Here is an 18,495-nt window from a genome sequence, read left to right on the forward strand (position 1 = left end):
GTGTGTTTTGAAATTGCATTTGGATAGTAAAGAACAACTGTTCGATAAAAAACTGATTCATTACATTCTGCATCCTCCTTATTGTTTTTGTTGTTTAGTTTGTATAAATAAATGAGAATAAAGAAGCAGAGTATAAAGAAACGAGTCATTGACACAATTTTTATCAGTGCTTTGGAAAGTGCTTTGCAGTGGGGAAAAAAAACACTTTTTTTATTTGAATGAACAGGACTTTTGTCTGATTTGTGTACTGAGAAATTATTTTAATGTTTTATTAAACCTATATTTAAACCGAACCTTTATTTGAAACTTTAATCAGGTTTATGTTCTTAAAGCAGTAGTTGTACACTACAGTTTAGTCAGGAAGCTGTAATAAAATATTATTTTTTAAGGAATTATCATCTATCTTGTCTTCATTGTTTTTTACAACTTGGGGTGTGACAAAATATCGAAATGGTGATATATCGTGATACTTTGTATCCCAAAAGGTTATCGATATGCTCCTGCCAGGAATTGATATATCGTTTAAATAATGTGTCTGTGTTTGAAAATAAAATGGAACCATCAAGTTGCTACCAAAATCTTTCAACATAATAGCGTCTCTGTTAATTCTATGGCTGCCATTGATGGCAATATGTTAAATAACAATATGTGACTTTCAGCTAATAAAGAATCTGGTAATCCTGATATTGAGCTCATTTTTGTGTTTTTCCCCTTTAAATCCTGTTCTGCTTGCCTAGCAAAACGCCTGCCTGCCCGTTCACCTGTAATATCACCAAACTGCCACCGGATTCTTCGGACACTATTTAGCACACCCTCTCATTGTCAATAAATTGGGTCTCCCGTTACTCCATCCTCTACCTTAAATACATGTAGGCTCTAATAAACCACAATTGTTCTCTTGTACTAAAATATATTGTCAGAAACACATAAAATGTTAAATCAATGGCAATATTTTATAATATTTAGAACACATTTTGACCGATAGTTGGCGCCATGATTTGCGGGCTCGCAGTGATGACGTAAAGGGAATCTTTCCAAATGTGTAGCGTATACAAAAATTGCGTATTGCTGCCTAAACTCGCAAAGTAAAATGCCACGATGTGCTGCTTTTGGATACAATTTCCAGTCAAATTGAAACAAGGGAAGTGACGTGAGTGGTCAAGGTGGAATTATTATTTTTTTGTGAATAAATGTGCATAAGTGGAAGCTTCTCCCCTATTTGGTCCCTGTATGCACGTATCCCACCTACCAAGCATTACAACTGACACACGAACATTTTTCCTGGATCCTTAGTCAAGTAAGCGATCCGTCTATTTTCTGGATCCTACGGTCCCACCCCGGCTGCAATATTGGTTTCGGATTTGTCCACTTATTTTCTGGATTCGACAGTCCCACAGAGGCTTTTCGGATCAGCCTATTTAGTCGATTCGATGGGCTGATCGCGGCTGCAAAGTTGCCATGGGATCGGTCTAATTCCTGGACCTTCGAGTGAGTGAAAAAACGCGGATTTGGATTACTATTGATATCTTTTTTGTTGACTATTCTTCGTGGGAGTTTTCCCAAAATCATACCAAATAATTAAAGCACTATGGCACGCTACAGTGACGACAGTGACTCTGACATGGACATTACTTTTATGTTGGAATTCGTCTGGGAACGCGTGTGTGTGTACCGCTGAGCTCCCGAGTGACGAGTGGTCAAGTTGGAAATATTATTTTTTGTGAATAAATGTGCATAAATGGAAGCTTCTCCCCCTTTTGGTACTTTTATTCACGTATCCTACCTACCATGCGTTACAATGTACAAGACATGGATTACATTCAATTCCAGGATTTGTTCCCGTCAGATGACAAAGTTAATGAGGACAGTTAGCACACGACAGCTCTGGATGCTAAATATCTACATAATTATACTGAGATAAGTTTGAAAACGCAATAGCTTACCTTGAGGAACATAAACCGGTGTTCTCAACAGCATACACTCTCTAGCTCCACTGTCATTGAGACGCACTTGCCACGAGTACATCACCATTTTTTCCCAACTCGTCTTATCAGGTACTGTATTTCCTGCTCTCATTTAGCCCTTGCTGCTCATCTTGTGAACGACCGACAGTGCTGTCCTGCTCTTCACTTTTCCGATCTGGTTCAAATTGGAAGGGCAGAACCAACGACATGTTAGGGTATTTGAGAGTGACACGCTGAAAGTCCGGCAACGGGCCAAGAGACGTCAAGCTCTGCGACGTAACAAGAATGGCAACCTATCACCTAAAATAATTTTACAAACTTTGATAAAACGAAAACATTAAGAAGGGTTTTAATATTAAATTATTATAACTCATACTAACATTTATCTTTTAAGAATTACTTGTCTTAAAGATCGAGGATCACTTTAACAAAAACAATATGTTGTTTACAGTCTAAAACTGGGTCATCTTTAATGCGGAGTGGCTTGTTCCAGTCAAAATATTTTGTAAAAAAAAACAATGTTGTATTGTTGTTGTATGTTGCATTAATATGTTAGCATTAATAAATGGCATTAAAAAGAAGTGTTGCCATTATTTGTTTTAATAAACAAGTATAATTTGCAATATTAACACTTGAAAGTATGATACATTGAACAAAATGTGCTTTTGATACAATTCTGGCCCAGATTGGGTAACGAACGTGTGTCATATCCGGGCCATACATTATTGTAGTGTCTGCTACTTTGGACCAGCTCTGGCCCAAAACTGTTGCTGATCCCCCATGTGACTCCTTACTGAGTTTGGGCCATTGTTCAAAAAGACACTGGGGCGGCTCTGTTTTACGATGTTGAAATGTGCAGTACATCTGGCTCATGTACTCTCCAGTTATATTTTGCTATCTGGGTAGTTGTTCCGATTTTTGGGGCATTTACAGGTCACTTCCTGTTGAGTTTGAGTCATTCATTTGGGGAGATTCCTCGGTCACATCCTTTTCTGTAACGCAAAATAAACAGGAAGTGACCCATAAATGCCCCAAAATTAACAGGAAGTAACAGAAAATTAACAGCCAATGGCCTGAAATGCCCCCAAATTAAACTCATTCGTTGCCATTGACCGCCATAGGGCAGAACATTTGTTCATTCGCTGCCATCCCTCTCACTTCAAACAGATTGGACGTCAGCTAGTGATAAACTCAGGGGGGCGGAACAGCCCGGAACACCGTTCAGCCACGACTTTCCGAGCCGGAACACCGTTCCGGCACACGGTGTTTTGATCCCGAAAATATGACGGCAACTGTCAAAACCCTATGTGTGAAATCTTCAAATGATGCCGTCTGGTGGCAGTGTTGGGTGTGGCTGGACTCTTACCTTTTATGACGTGTCTGACATGGCTAAGGGACAGCTACGCTCTTGTTCAGAACACATGAGGCTGCAAGTTGTTTCAGTTGATGTATATCGAAGGAGGTATTTGTGGTTAATTTTGGTGATACTGTTTGTTTAGTTATGTTGAGCGATTTGCTAAGAGAGAAGTGTAAATACGTTAGCATTCATAGCATTTAAGCTAGCGGACTTTATTTTGCAGATTGGGCTGATATGATTTACTAAATTTACATATTGATTGTGCTGGAGTAACATTTGACGTACATCTTAAAGGAAAAATGTAAAGTACACGTTTACATAAGCTTCAATTTTTATTTATTTCCAATGTTCTTAAATAGGTAAAATTTAGGTTTTGCATTTAGGAAATGTGGGGAAATATTAGGAGATGAAGTTTGAGGTTACTGCTGTTGTTAGTAACTTTTATTTTGCAAATCATTGAAAAAAAAACTGTTTTGGAATGGAAAACATTATTTTGTTTGTATGTGTTATGGGAATAACTGCCAAAAGCGGTTTTATCAGCATTTCAGGTTTTAGGTTTGATGACCTCCGACTACCCCCCCCCCCCCCCCCCCCCCCCGGAGTTCCAGTGAGAAATTAGTTGTTTTGTAGAATATCCTAGAATGATTTCCTGACCAATGTATCAATAATCGTTGCATCGCCATATCGTGAGATCATCGTTATCGTGAGCTTTGTATCGCAAATCGTATCATATCTTGAGGTACCAAGAGGTTCCCACTCCTACTACATACTTACAACATACCTAAAACAACTTCAAGTTAAATTGTGAAGGTAATTGATAAAAGTGACATATATCTGATTAATCGTTTAATTAATTGTCCGATTAATGTACCATAATTTTTGCACTATAAGGCACACCTGTATATAAGCCGTGACCAACCAAATTATTCTTAGATAATCTGCACTGGACTATAAAATGCAGCTGTCCTCACTGTATTATGAAATATTTACACCAAAAGACATTAACCGGTAACACTTCATTTGACAGCGGCATCATACGACTGTCATATGACCAAATGAACCACCATGAAGCTTTGAACTTTGGCTGTGAAGCTTCATTGCTTCAAGAAGCTTCATTTGGCCATCACTGCTCCCTTGGGGAGGACAGTCAACCTCTGCTGCCACCTGCTGTCAACGCTGTTGTTGTCCAACATGCCTCCGAACATGCATTGCAGTGCCACAGATGTAAATAACATTCAAACTTCACGTTCCCTCCTAATTATTTTTTCAGTTACTGTTCTAGTTGTTTCATTAATTGCTAGTTATGGAAGTTGGTAGCGCTTTATTTGACAGTGGCGCCATAAGACTGTCATTAGACAATCATAAGCACGACATGAAACTGTCATGACCAATAATTAATGCTCAAAAAGATGTCATTTTGTCATATCCGGCAAATTATCTCATTTTTAAATGGATGTAAAAATCCAGCTGGACATAAATGGAGTTCTGACATAATTTCCCAGATGTCACCTAATGACCACTGTCATCAGCATTCAAGAATGCCTATGAGATTGTCATGCCATCATTATGATGGTTATATGACACTCTTATCACGCCGCTGTCAAATAAAGTGTTGCCTATTAACTCAAATAAATCAACAAATAAGCCTCACTGGAATATAAGCCGCAGGATTCAAAGTGAAGGAAGAAAAGTAGTGGCTTATAGTCCGAAAATTACGGTATTATAAAAATAATTGTGAATTGCAGCCCTAAGTGGGGAAAATTATCAAATGGGGTAGAAGCATAAGCGGAGTTTAAAGGGGGTGCAGGGGGGCCAGGCCCCCTCTTGGTGGCCGAAAAGTGTCATTGCATGTAATTGACTTTCCTATATACACGTATGTATAACAACAAAAATGAATGAAATGAACAAAAAAAGATATTTTTATTATTGGTCAAAATTATTTTTTGAACAGATCATGTGCCTAGCACCTTACGGTCATTTGCTTTGCATATATTTACAAAAATAAAAAATTAGGAGAGGGCAATTTTATTTTCCAAATGATTTTTTTCTTTTTTTATATTATATTTTTTATTTTATTTTTTATTTATTTTTTATATTATTTTTATATATAATATTTTTTTCGTCGAAGCAACTTTTTTGGGGATTGAATGAATTAGACACAAATGTCCTACCCATAATATGGCCCAAACATAAAAAGGATTTCTAAAATCAAACTTTTTAAAATTTTAATTAAAAATTAAGTGTTCAAATGCAAATATTTGAGTCTCAAATATTTTTTCGCATTAAAACTTTTTATCTCTGAGAGAAATTTTTCTGTTTTTGATTGAAGTGATTTTTCATTTGAAAATATATTTTTTGTTTGAAGCAACTTATTTTTTTATTAGTAAAGACACAAATGAGCCAAAATGTAGCCCAAATGCAAAAAAAAAAAAAAAAAAAAATTACCTCAATCAAAAAAGTTGAACGCAATAAAAAAAAAAAATCAAAGAAAAATAGCTTTCAAATGCATTTTTTTGAGTTTCAAATATATTTTTGCATTCAAACACATTTTTTTGATTGAATAATGAAGAGACAAATCTAGCCCCATATGGCTCCGCCCAGGGGATACAATTTTTGACTGGGGTAACTACATTGGCACGACACTGGCGGGCTTACCATATTCAATGGATGACGATCATGGCGAGTATAGCTGTCCTAAGCAGCCTGATTTAGAATTTCCCCTCAAGAATGATGGGAAACAAAAAAACGCTCATTTTCAACTTATTATTATAAATATTCTTGTAAGTTAATTGTATTGCTGTGTTTTGGGGTCATCAACATGTTATGCTCCCCTGGCCCAGAAGTCAAACTCCGTCTATGAGTAGAAGGTTGGTGATTTAATTGTTCCAAATCTGCAACGCCTGCCTCGAGAAGGTTAATGTGATTGAAAACGACTAAACAAAAGGCAATTAATTATAGCACACGTCTGTCTTTTATTCTGAAAACTAGTCCAAAACGTGCAGACTGCATTGCATTATTGAATGCATGCAATATGAGGTCACAAAGAAAGATGGAAAATAAATTCTGTTGCAGTCATGTCATGCAGCATGTGTTGCCAGGAGATGGCAAGAGGGATCCACTACATAAAAAAAAAAAAAAAGAAAGGGGATATCCCTGTGTGTGTGCGTGTGTGGAGAGCTGAACACCAAATGGAGCCAATCAATTCACCTGCACCAACACATGGGAGGGTGAAACCCAGCAAAGCAATCGCAGATGTTATGGAAAGGGTTCCCTCATATTCTGTCACGCAGAGCTGTATTTAGCAACGCAACAGCCCGGCATAACGCGAATGCTGCATTCATTCAGAAATCGTGGCAAAGCTGGAGGGCCAGCATCACACGTCTGTTTGCATTCTGCACCATCACAGAGACTCTCTAGTATATTTTGGAGGGGAGAGGGTTAGTAGTGCAGGCCTGTTTCTAATGCAGGGCACAAGCTCACCTTTAACGTCGTGTTGGGGTAGCTGACGGGCACCTTGTGGAAAGTACTGTTGGAAAGCACCGCCTGTCTGATGTCTTCGAAGATGGTGATGATATCATCCAGCAGGCAGCGCTTGTCTCTGTGGCTTAACACGCAGAGGTGCGCGAACGTGTAGTTGAATCCTTTGTAATTGACCCGCAAATCCAACACCTGCTTGTGAACTTGCAACACCTGATCGGCCACCTCCAGGATGTTCCCCCCGGACTTGGCCAGCAGGATCAGCCTGCCATATCTGCCCGGCGTGTGCAAATCCGAGTACAGTTTATGCTTGGACTGGTCGATGTGAAACAGGCTGTTGGCCAGACTTCGTTCAATCTTTGCCAGACTGTGCGTCGGGGCCACCAGCAACTCGAGGTCCGTCTCCGGCTTGAATCGGCTCAGCACCGTAGATCCGAAAATGATGGTGAGAACCGCGGGCACGGTGAGAAAGAAAACGGGGTGTCTGCTAACGAATAAGCCTAACCAGTAGAAGGAAGCCTTGAGCCCTCTGTGTATCACTTGCCGCAGCATCCTCCACAAAATCCAGCTTGCAGATGCCCCGTCTCCTCCGATGAAGCACATGTGACATCAGACTCTCGTTTCCCAGCTCGGTCCAATTCGTAAGAGAAATAACGCCATGCACACACGCGCGCGCACACATACACACACCTGGAAAGACAGCATTGCAGCAATTTGCTGCGAGACGCGCCGAGTCACACGGACAGTCGGACAGTCACTAATTCATCCTTCATCAGCCTCTCCAAAAGAATCCGTCTTGTCTCATTTCAAGCCATACCGCCCGTGTGTGGAGGCAGGGGGTGGGGAGCCGCGCGAGCCCACTTTACTGTAGCGGCTGCTCACCATTGACGAGTCGCGGCGGCGGTGTGATGTGTGCATGTGCGCGGCTCTTGTCTGCCGCCACACGTTTCGTCACCGGTAGAGCCTGATTCATGGACTTAATTGAAAGCGCGTGACGTGGGAGAGACGGGTGCAACCCACAATTTTGGCAGGTGGTGTCTGGTTATTTAAACAACTGTGGCGGCAACAGGCAACGTGTTAACACCTGCAGGTGGTGCGGGTAAAGCCTCGTAATATGGTGATTCGTGCTGAGTGCTTGCTCAGGCCATGTGACGCTGTGATGGTCAAAGCTGCAACAGTAGGGTGACCATATTTTGATTTCCAAAAAAGAGGACACTCAACCCGGCCTCAAGATACTTGAATTTTACCTGAAGTTCACTCAAAGATGCCTATATCACTCACTCTGGATGGAAAAATGCAGTTTGAAAAAAAAAAAAAATTAAATAATGGCATATATATGTATGTATATATATATATATATATATATATATATATATATATATATATATATATATATATATACAAACGATTAAAATTTTTAATCGAGTTAATTACAGCTTAAAAATTAATTAATCGTAATTAATCGCAATTCAAACTATCTATAAAATATGCCATATTTTTTCTGTAAATTATATATATATTCTGTAAAATAGATTGTTGGAATGGAAAGATAAGACACAAGATGGATATATACATTCAACACCTGTAAGGACTGTAGTGGGCATTTCACTCTCCTGTCATTTAAATTTGTCTATGCTGCCCTCACTCCGAAGTGTCTACTTTTTCCAAAGCTAGTGAACGACGCCTTATTAATCAGACTTTTTCCTTTTTCATCTGATTTATTAATAAAATGGCCTCAAACCATTGTCCTCTTTAGACCGTCGTAAAACTACAAAAAAAGTACACAAGCATTGCATTAGCAACAACGTTAGCTTAGCACGCTATACAGGTTCAGTAAACATAAATAAAAAGCGTCTCATACAAAAAATATAACATTTCGCTTACTAACATAATATGTACATTCTTTACAACAACCATACTTACGGACAAATCTTGTCCAAGGATCATATAAGCACAACATTACAATGTAGGCGTCAGCCCGAGACGTCGTGCAGCCATATTGAACTGGCAAGAACACAATAAACCATGTCGCAAAGCGACCACAAGAGTTCGCTGTTAGACAGCACAAAAAGCCTTGCTGTAAAATTTACCAAAAGGCAGAATACTGTCTGAGCGGGACATGTGCATTAATTGCGTCAAATATTTTAATGTGATTGATTAAAAAAATTAATTACCGCTCGTTAACGCGATAAATTTGACAGCCCTAATATATATATATATATATATATATATATATATATATATATATATATATATATATATATATATATATATATATATATATATAATTAGGGGTGTCAAACGATTAAAATTTTTAATCGAGTTAATTACAGCTTAAAAATGAATCGTAATTAATCGCAATTAATCGCAATTCAAACTATCTATAAAATATGCCATATTTTTCTGTAAATTATTGTTGGAATGGAAAGATAAGACACAAGATGGATATATACATTCAACATACTGTGTTTCTTTATTATAACAATAAATCAACAAGATGGCATTACCATTTATTAAAATTCTGTTCAAGCGATCCATGGATAGAAAGACTTGTAGTTCTTAAAAGATAAATGTTAGTACAAGTTATAGAAATTTTATATTAAAACCCCTCTTCATGTTTTCGTTTTAATACAATTTGTAAACTTTTCAATCAAAAAATAAACTAGTAGCCCGCCATTGTTGTCAATAATTACTTACACAATGCTCATGGGTGCTGAAGCCTATAAAATCAGTCGCACCCAAGCGCCAGCAGAGGGCGGCAACACTCCGAAAAACACAACAAGACACCTTTCACTGTGCTGTCATTTTAATCTGTTTGAGCGGGGAATTTGTGCGTTAACTGCGTCAAATATTTTAACGGGATTGATTAGAAAAATTAATTACCGCTCGTTAAATCGATAATTTTGACAGCCCTAATATTTATATATATATATATATATATATATATATATATATATATATACATATATATATATTTATTCATTTATTTATTTATATATAGCAGACCCGTGGAAATGTAGTCCAGCCAACTAAACATTTTTATAAATTATTATCACGACAATTGTCCTTGACAAATTGTTATTCCCATTCAACTGATATTCTCATTCAATGTTCTAGACTGCACACAAACAATAACCGAAATAAACTGACAAACTATTAAACCAGCATGTTTCCAAACGTAGCAGTTCAAAACTACGTTTCCCCTTATGCCTAGCGTGGTTTAGCTTACTGATAGCTAGCTGAGGCAAAAATCAAACTTTGCTATAAAAGTTTACAATCATCGGCAGCACAACGATGTGACACCAAACGAGATTTTACAGTCAAAGCTCCGACAGAAGTCAACAGTTGCCATTCTATACGTATTTATCGTAAAAAACTTAACAACTGGGCAGACGTTGTGGCCAAATCGTCAACCCAGTAGATGGCGGTAATGCCTCATGATAGGGGTAAACTGCCAACAAAAACAAGAGTTACTCCTTCCCTCCCTACTACCAGAGCCATGTCATCGCAGGCAGGCGCTGCCACCCAGCGGCCAGAGGGTTGTTCAAATTGGTCCCGTGAAAAATCATAAAAACCGGACATTTTTATAAATTTATAAAACCCGCCCAGACGACGAGGATACTACGTGAAAGTAGGACTTGTCCGGGCAAAAGAGGATGTTTGGTCACCCTATGCAACAGTCATTTTGTATTTTTCTTCATTATTCCTGTTAAGCGCATCATTAATTTAGTCTCGGTTGAGCCAAGAAAAAATAACATATCCCTATACCAGTGGTTCTTAACCTGGGTTCGATCGAGGCCCAGGGGTTCAGTGAGTAAGTTCAAGGGGTTCGGTGAAGGTAAAGAAACGCAGAGCCCTATTTTCGTTTGCTGATTAAATTTATGCTTTTTAGACCAGGTTTTGGACTGACCAAATTACAGGCTTAATTTCTTTTAACAAATAGTCCTCGATCTGTTGGGATCTGTTGCTCAGTGGAAGGTTGACTCGCACTTGGTATGAGGGAAAACAACAGACCAATGGGGAGCGTCGTCTCAAATTTTGAGCTGTTTATAAAACATTCTGTCAAAATGAGAAGAATTTTGAATGGAATTAGCTAAATTAATAGTTTTCTAGCTTAAATTTCGGACTATAAGCCGCTTTTTTCACCTCGTTTTGAATCCCACGGTTTATAGTCCAGTGCAGCTTATTTGTTGATTTATTTGGGTTATTAGGTAACACTTTATTTGACAGCGGTGTCATACTAACTCCATTTATGTCCAGCTCAGATCTTTTACATCCATTAAAAAGTTAGATTATTTGCCGGATGACACAAAAGGACATCTCTGATAAGCATTCATTAATACTCATGGCAGTGTCATGTTATAATTAGGATGGTCTTATGACAGTCTCATGGCGACACTGTCAAATAAAGTGTTACCAAATACCATGAGTAGCACTAAATGAAACAATTGGTACAGTAACTGAAGAAATAATTAGCACAGAACATGAATTTTTATTATTTACATCCGTAGCGCTGCAATGCATGCTAAAACAGGGGTCCGCAATCTATTTTTGCACCACGGACTGGTGTTATTTGGATATTTTTTTCACGGATCAGTGTTCTGACAAATTTTGTAACCCATCAAAAATTGCTACTATGCGCTTCTGCACATGTGCGTAACGTTAAAAGTTGCTGCGAAAGCAGAAATTCCAAAGTAAACACTACAAGCTTTCTTAAAAGAAAGGAATATTAACTTACGTTTGATACACTTACATGGATGGACATGTAGAACAACAACAACTGCACACCGCTCTCTCACCATTAATGACTTTGCCGTGTCATTAAGCATTAACTAAGAACCCCAATTCAATTCAATTCAATTCAATTCAATTTTATTTGTATAGCCCTCAATCACAACAGAAGTCTCAAAGGGCTTTACAGAGGCAATATGATACATAATTAGAAATGAAGCAACAAAGATGAATAAATATAGTTCAAGTCCTGGGTATCCCCTATCCTTAAGACCCTCCATGCCGGCAAGGAAAAACTCCAAAAACTCCAGAGTCAATTGGGAGAAAAATGAGAAACCTCGGGGAGTACCACAGTCAGGAGAGATCCACTCCCAGGACGGATAGACAGGAACCCCAGAACTGCTAATGGGAATTAGCAAGCGAAGTTATAGTCCGTAAAAATACAGTGGAGTAAAGGAGCAAGAAGAGGTCCCTATAGTCAGATGAGACGGGGGTAGCAGCGAGGACGTCTATCCAGCCAGGGGTCCGGACAGTCAGGAGGCTGCAGCTGAAAAATAGGAAAAGGGGAGGGGGACACCGGGTGACTAGTGATGAAGAGACTAGACAACTAGATATTAACATTGGAAAATAGAAATAAAGTAAGACAAGTGGTAGGTAGAGTAAGAAAAGGAGATAGAACTCAGCGGCTGTACTGCCCCCAGCATTATAGCTTCTAGTGCAGCTTAGACTAAACTGTGAGTCTACTCCGTCTTCAACTAGCCTAACCATAAGCTTTGTCGAATAGGAACGTTTTTAATCTAATCTTAAATGTGCAGACTGTCTCGGCTTCTTTAATACTAGCTAGAAGCTGATTCCATAAAACAGGGGTTTGGTGGCTAAAGGCTCTAGCTCCGACAGTACTTTTATAAACCCTGAGAACTACCAGTAGACCTGCATTCTGAGATCGGAGTGTTCTGTTGGGGCGGTATGGAACCAGAGCATCGGTGAGATAAGATGGCCCCAACCCATTAATGGTCTTAAATGTAAGAAGGAGTATGTTAAATTTAATTCTAAACTCGACTGGAAGCCAGTGAAGTGCCTGGAGCATAGGGGTGATGTGCTCTCTTCTATTGGTTCCTGTTAAAAGTCTTGCTGATGCGTTTTGGACTAGCTGAAGACCTTTTGGAGAGCACTTCACAAAGATACGATGTTGGAAATTGTAGCAGGGTTTTCAGTGCTCTCGTAGCGATGTCAGGATATTCCAGAATGACTTAAATCCAGAACTTCAATAGAGTTGTGTCTCAAATGTATGTTTAAGGTCGCCGTCATTTGCGATCTCTACAAGCTGATCCTCCTGTTGCACAGGCATGCTCGAATCACTTGGTTTGTTAAAAAACGGGTCAAGAATCCACTCCTTCGCAGTTCATGGGTCTTCGAGGTTGTAGGCTCATCTTCTGGCTCGTCAGATGCCCTTTTCGCCATAAAAAATCGCTCCAAAGACGTCCCTGGCGGCGCATTGTGTTACTGATAGTAGCCATTGTTACTGTGGTCCCAGCTCTCTGTAGGTCATTCACTAGGTGGTTCTGGAATTTTTGCTCACCGTTGTTGTTATCATTTTGACGCCACGGGGTGAGATCTTGCATGGAGCCCCAGATCGAGGAAGATTATCAGTGGTCTTGTATGTCTTCCATTTTCTAATAATTGCTCCCACAGTTGATTTCTTTACACCAAGCGTTTTACCTATTGCAGATTCAGTCTTTCCAGCCTGGTGTAGGTCTACAATTTTGTCTCTGGTGTCCTTCGACTGCTGTTTGAAATCTTATAGCTTATTTATAAGTGACCAAATACTTATTTTCCACTCTAATTTGGAAATAAATTCTTTAAAAATCAAACAATGTGATTTTCTGTTTTTTCCCCACATTCTGTCTCTCGTGGTTGAGGTTTACCCATGTTGACAATTACAGGCCTCTCTAATCTTTTCAAGTAGGAGAACTTGCACAATTGGTGGTTGACTAAATACTTATTTGCCCCACTGTATATGTGTCCTCTGAAGAAGAAAATGTCCAAATCACAGCCATCCGAATGAGTTGGTAGGGCTCTTACTGGAGCGAGTTACCACCCGCCCAGAGAAGAACACAGAGACACAATATCCTCAGAAGTCTGTCAGGACCTTCACAAGGACTTAGCACCACTGTCTCACCAAAAACATGCATGGGAGCTCTTCATCACTGATGATGTAATACAAGAGGGGATGAGGTCTATTGCTGTTCTTGTCATTTTCAAGTGAAAAATATAGGTATTTCAAATGTGATATTAATCTACTAGTAATGTGGTCCTATATATAATACTAAATATTATACAAGTGATTATTCTTAACCAAAATGGCCTAAAAAAACATTGATTCTAGTATGGGTCATTCTTGACCAACTTATGGAAGAGTGTAGGGTCCAGTCACTTGTGCATCTAAGGGTTAATCCATTCATCTTCTGAGCCGCTAATCTTCACAAGGGTCGTGGGGGTGCTGGAGCCTATACCAACTAACAATGGGCAGGGTACACCCTGAACTGGCTGCCAGCCAAAAAGACAACAAAACATTCATGCACACACTCACACATACGGACAATGTGGAGTATTCAATCAGTCTGCCATGCATGTTTTTGGGATGTGGACGAAAGCCAGAGTAGTAAACCCATGGAGAACGAGGATAACACACAAACTCAATATAGGGAGGCCGGAGCCAGGATTGAACCAGAAATCTCAGAGCTGTGAGGCGGACAGAAGGGGGAAAAATAAATAAGTGAACCATCACATGTAATATTTTGTAGCCCCCACTATAGCAGCAATAACTTCAAACGACGCTTTCTGTAGCTGCAGATCCGTCTGGCACATCGATCAGGGCTAATCTTAGCCCATTCTTCTCTACAAAACTGCTGTAGTTCAGTCAGATTCCAGATGTCTGACATGAATCGCTGACTTTAGGTCATGCCATAGCATCTCAATGGGGTTCAAGTCTGGACTTTGACTTGGTCACTCCTGAATGTCTATTTTGTTCTTCTGAAACCATTCTGAAGTTGATTTACTTCTGTGTTTTGGAACTAAACTAAACTAAACTTTTGAATGGATTCTTCCATTCATGATTGCAAATTGTCGAGGCCCTGAGGGAGCAAAAACAGCCCCAATTCATGATGCTCCCTCCACCATGCTTCATGGTGGGGATGAGGTGTTGATGTTGGTGAGCTGTTCCATTTTTCCTCCACACGTGACGTTGTGTGTTACTCACAAAAAAATCAACTTTGGTTTCATCAGTCCACAAAATATTTTGCCAATAACTGCTGTGGAGTGTCCAAGTGCCTGTTTGCAAACATTAAACAAGCAACAATGTTGGTTTTATACTGCAGTGCCTTCTTCCGTGGAGTCCTCTCATGAACACCATTCCTGGCCATAGTTTTAAATATAGTTGATGTGTGCACAGAGATATTGGACTGTGCCAGTGATTTCTGTAATCTTTGGCAGACACTAGGGTTCTTTTTTTACCTCTCTAAGTATTCTGTGCTGAACTCTTGGCATCATCTTTGGTGGACGGCCACTCATTGGGAGAGAAGCAACAGTGCCAAACTCTCTCCATTTGTAGACAATTTCTCTGACTGTCGATTGATGAACATCCAGACTTTTAGAGATGGTTTTGTATCCTTTCCCAGCTTTATTCAAATCAACAATCCTTGATTGCAGATCTTCAGACAGCTCTTTTGACTTAGCCATGATCCACATCAGTCAATGCTACTTATCAAGACAATTCTTACCAGGTGTGTGTTTTATAGTGGCCAAGCAGCTTTAAACCACTCATCAGTGATTGGGCACACACCTGACTTAAATTGTTTGGTAAAAATTGGTTTCAATTGCTATTTTAGTCTCCTTAGGCAGAGGGTTCACTTACTTTTCACCCCTCCCTCCTTCTGTCATTGTTAAAGACAGTCTTAAGTTGGTTAGAAAAGTGTTTTTGCCAAGCAAAAACTAGGCAAAGGCTGTCGCATGGGGGTGCACAGGGACTTTTTGGGGCCTTGGTTAAAATGCCAGGTTTTTGTGTACTCATGAGGGCATTGGTGGAGTAAAAAGACATTTTGAATCAACTCTAAAAATCCTGTATAGTCCCTTTAAAATAAATTGAATTTCATTATCAAACAAAAATGCTTTTAAGCCTGTTGGCTTTAGACTTCAAAACCAGTTTATTATTCAATTTACACCAGGCTTTTAAAAAGACACATACCCAAATAGTGTTATGTCTTAAGACTGAGGGAAAACCACACATGGTAGACCACTCAGCCGAGGCACACAGAACATATTTTGGTAACAGTTTGAATATACACTAGTAGGTAATTAAAAACCAGTATGTTGCTTGACTCCCAGCACACATAAAGAGATGCATGTCATAAACATGAAAGGAACCCAGTCAGCAGCCTACCACTTCTGTTAATCAAGTTCATGATAAATAGATATTTTGCATTCACACTGGGTGAGTGCAAATACAATAGGCTACATTTCCTCAGCTTCATTACAACACATGGATATTAGATGGTATCACGTGACAGCCACTCTGACTGATGAGTGAGATAGCAGGTACACATGCAGAATTTGGAGACACGTCACCATTCAGTCGGATGAGAAAGCTTTTACGCGCGAGTGTATGCTAAATATGTATTTTCTCATTGTCCGGTTGATGTTTTCAAACAACTAGAGCTTTAGGAAGGCATATGAAAACTCATTTATAATCATAAATATTACAAATTTCAACTTCGCAATTGCTGACCAGTCCTTTTAAATGCAACCACAATCGGTTTAGAAAATGGATACGTGGATACATTTGTTTCAGCAACACCATTCACCAATTCCTGTGATCATACAATTTCATAATCCCTCGTGATAAATTGTAAATTTCGGGCAATTAACGGCAGATTATTTCAATGTTCCAATTTGGTTTAAAATATTCATGCCAGATTTGATTTTAAGTCCTTGCGCGAAGTTTGGAATATATCCAGCACGACATTTTATCGAAATTGTGTAACAAGCAAAGCAAACAATGTCTCTGTTGCTCAAGGAGATGAAACATCCATTAACTTCAGTGATGTCTGAATTGAGGCTTTTTTAATTTGGATGAACTGCAATCAATGCTAATACTGTTGAGTGCTAATGTGTCTGTCAGTCACTTTACTCATGTGGCTAACTGCTTATTGACTACAGTAGGGGATTAAACTTTATCCTTGACTCCTACTGGGAGCATCCCACCACTGAAAAATCTATTAGTCTTTCACCGTGACAAACCTGTGCTTAGTGTTCTCACTTTTAAGTATAGATATGAACACAAACCATTTATAGAGGTAATTTTCAAGAAGTATTATTTTACATTATTGCTATTTATGCATCTCCCATTGAAACGTACTTGAAATACCTTACAAGTGAGGCGTCCTAAACTGATGCCCGAGTCGACATACAGTACCCCTAGCAAAAAGTATGGAATCACCAATCTCAGAGGAGCACTCACTAAGACATTTTATCATGTAGAACAAATTCAGATAAAATCTTGAAAAAACAAGGAATTAGTTCAAAAGTGAACCTCTTTAGCATTCAGAAACACTAAAATAAATGAATTAAACACATTGTGGTGGTCAGCAAATGTTACTTTAATAGAGCAAGTGCAGGGAAATATACAGTATATGCAATCACTCCATTCTGAGGAAAAAAAATATGGAATCATGAGTAACAAACAAAGAAATAACAATCAAAACACATCTCTATTATTTAGTAGCACCACCTCTGGCTTTTATGACAGCTTGCAGTCCCTGAGGCATGGACTTGATGAGTATTCTTCATCAATTTGGTGCCAACTCTCTTTGATTGCAGTTGCTAGATCATCCTTGCAGGTCGGAGCATTGGTGTGGACATGACAAACATATTTTTAATTGATGGGATAAGAACGCTGTTTAAAATTTCAATGTAAATTTGTGCATTTACAAAAGAGTCAAGAGTAAAGAGTCAACAATCTGCATTGGACAAGATGTCAAGAGTCAAGAATCTGCATTGGACATGCTGGAACTTTTTTTTTTTTTGGTGCTGTTCCAGTGAGATTTACAAAGAACACTGCTTGAAGAAAACATCAAAATTCCCTCAGTCCTTGATGATATGGGGCTGCATGTCAGGCAAAGGCACTTGGAAGATGGCTGTGGTTAAATCTTCAATAAATGCACAAGTTTACGTTGAATTTTTTTGTGATCAGAGAGAGTTGGCACCAAATTAATGAATACCGTAATTTCCCCAATATAAAGCGCTTTTTTCCCCCAAAATAAACTTGTAAAATCATGGTGCGCATTATAAATGGGTACATGGATGGAGACAGAAATATATATATATATATATATATATATATATATATATATATACAGTGCCTTGCAAAAGTATTCGGCCCCCTTGAACCTTGCAACCTTTCGCCACATTTCAGGCTTCAAACATAAAGATATAAAATTTTTATTTTTTGTCAAGAATCAACAACAAGTGGGACACAATCGTGAAGTGGAACAAAATTTATTGGATAATTTAAACTTTTTTAACAAATAAAAAACTGAAAAGTGGGGCGTGCAATATTATTCGGCCCCGTTGCGTTAATACTTTGTAGCGCCACCTTTTGCTCCAATTACAGCTGCAAGTCGCTTGGGGTATGTTTCTATCAGTTTTGCACATCGAGAGACTGACATTCTTGCCCATTCTTCCTTGCAAAACAGCTCGAGCTCAGTGAAGTTGGATGGAGAGTGTTTGTGAACAGCAGTCTTCAGCTCTTTCCACAGATTCTCGATTGGATTCAGGTCTGGACTTTGACTTGGCCATTCTAACACCTGGATACGTTTATTTTTTAACCATTCCATTGTAGATTTGGCTTTATGTTTTGGATCATTGTCCTGTTGGAAGATAAATCTCCGTCCCAGTCTCAGGTCTTGTGCA

The 18,495-nt window shown here is 38.9% G+C and overlaps 1 protein-coding gene across 1 annotated transcript in view; it reads right to left on the reverse strand.

Annotated features, from left to right (window-relative positions):
• ptchd4 (patched domain containing 4) overlaps nucleotides 1-7,730 on the reverse strand; it is a 75,067-nt gene extending 67,337 nt beyond the window's left edge. The window contains exon 1 of the mRNA XM_057823379.1: nucleotides 6,802-7,730. Coding sequence (XP_057679362.1) covers nucleotides 6,802-7,401 — 600 coding nt within the window. The 5' untranslated portion in view covers nucleotides 7,402-7,730. The remainder of the gene's footprint in view (nucleotides 1-6,801) is intronic.
• Between the last annotated feature and the right edge of the window lie 10,765 nt (nucleotides 7,731-18,495).

Source organism: Corythoichthys intestinalis, chromosome 19 (genome assembly GCF_030265065.1).
Source record: "Corythoichthys intestinalis isolate RoL2023-P3 chromosome 19, ASM3026506v1, whole genome shotgun sequence".
NCBI lineage: Eukaryota > Metazoa > Chordata > Actinopteri > Syngnathiformes > Syngnathidae > Corythoichthys > Corythoichthys intestinalis.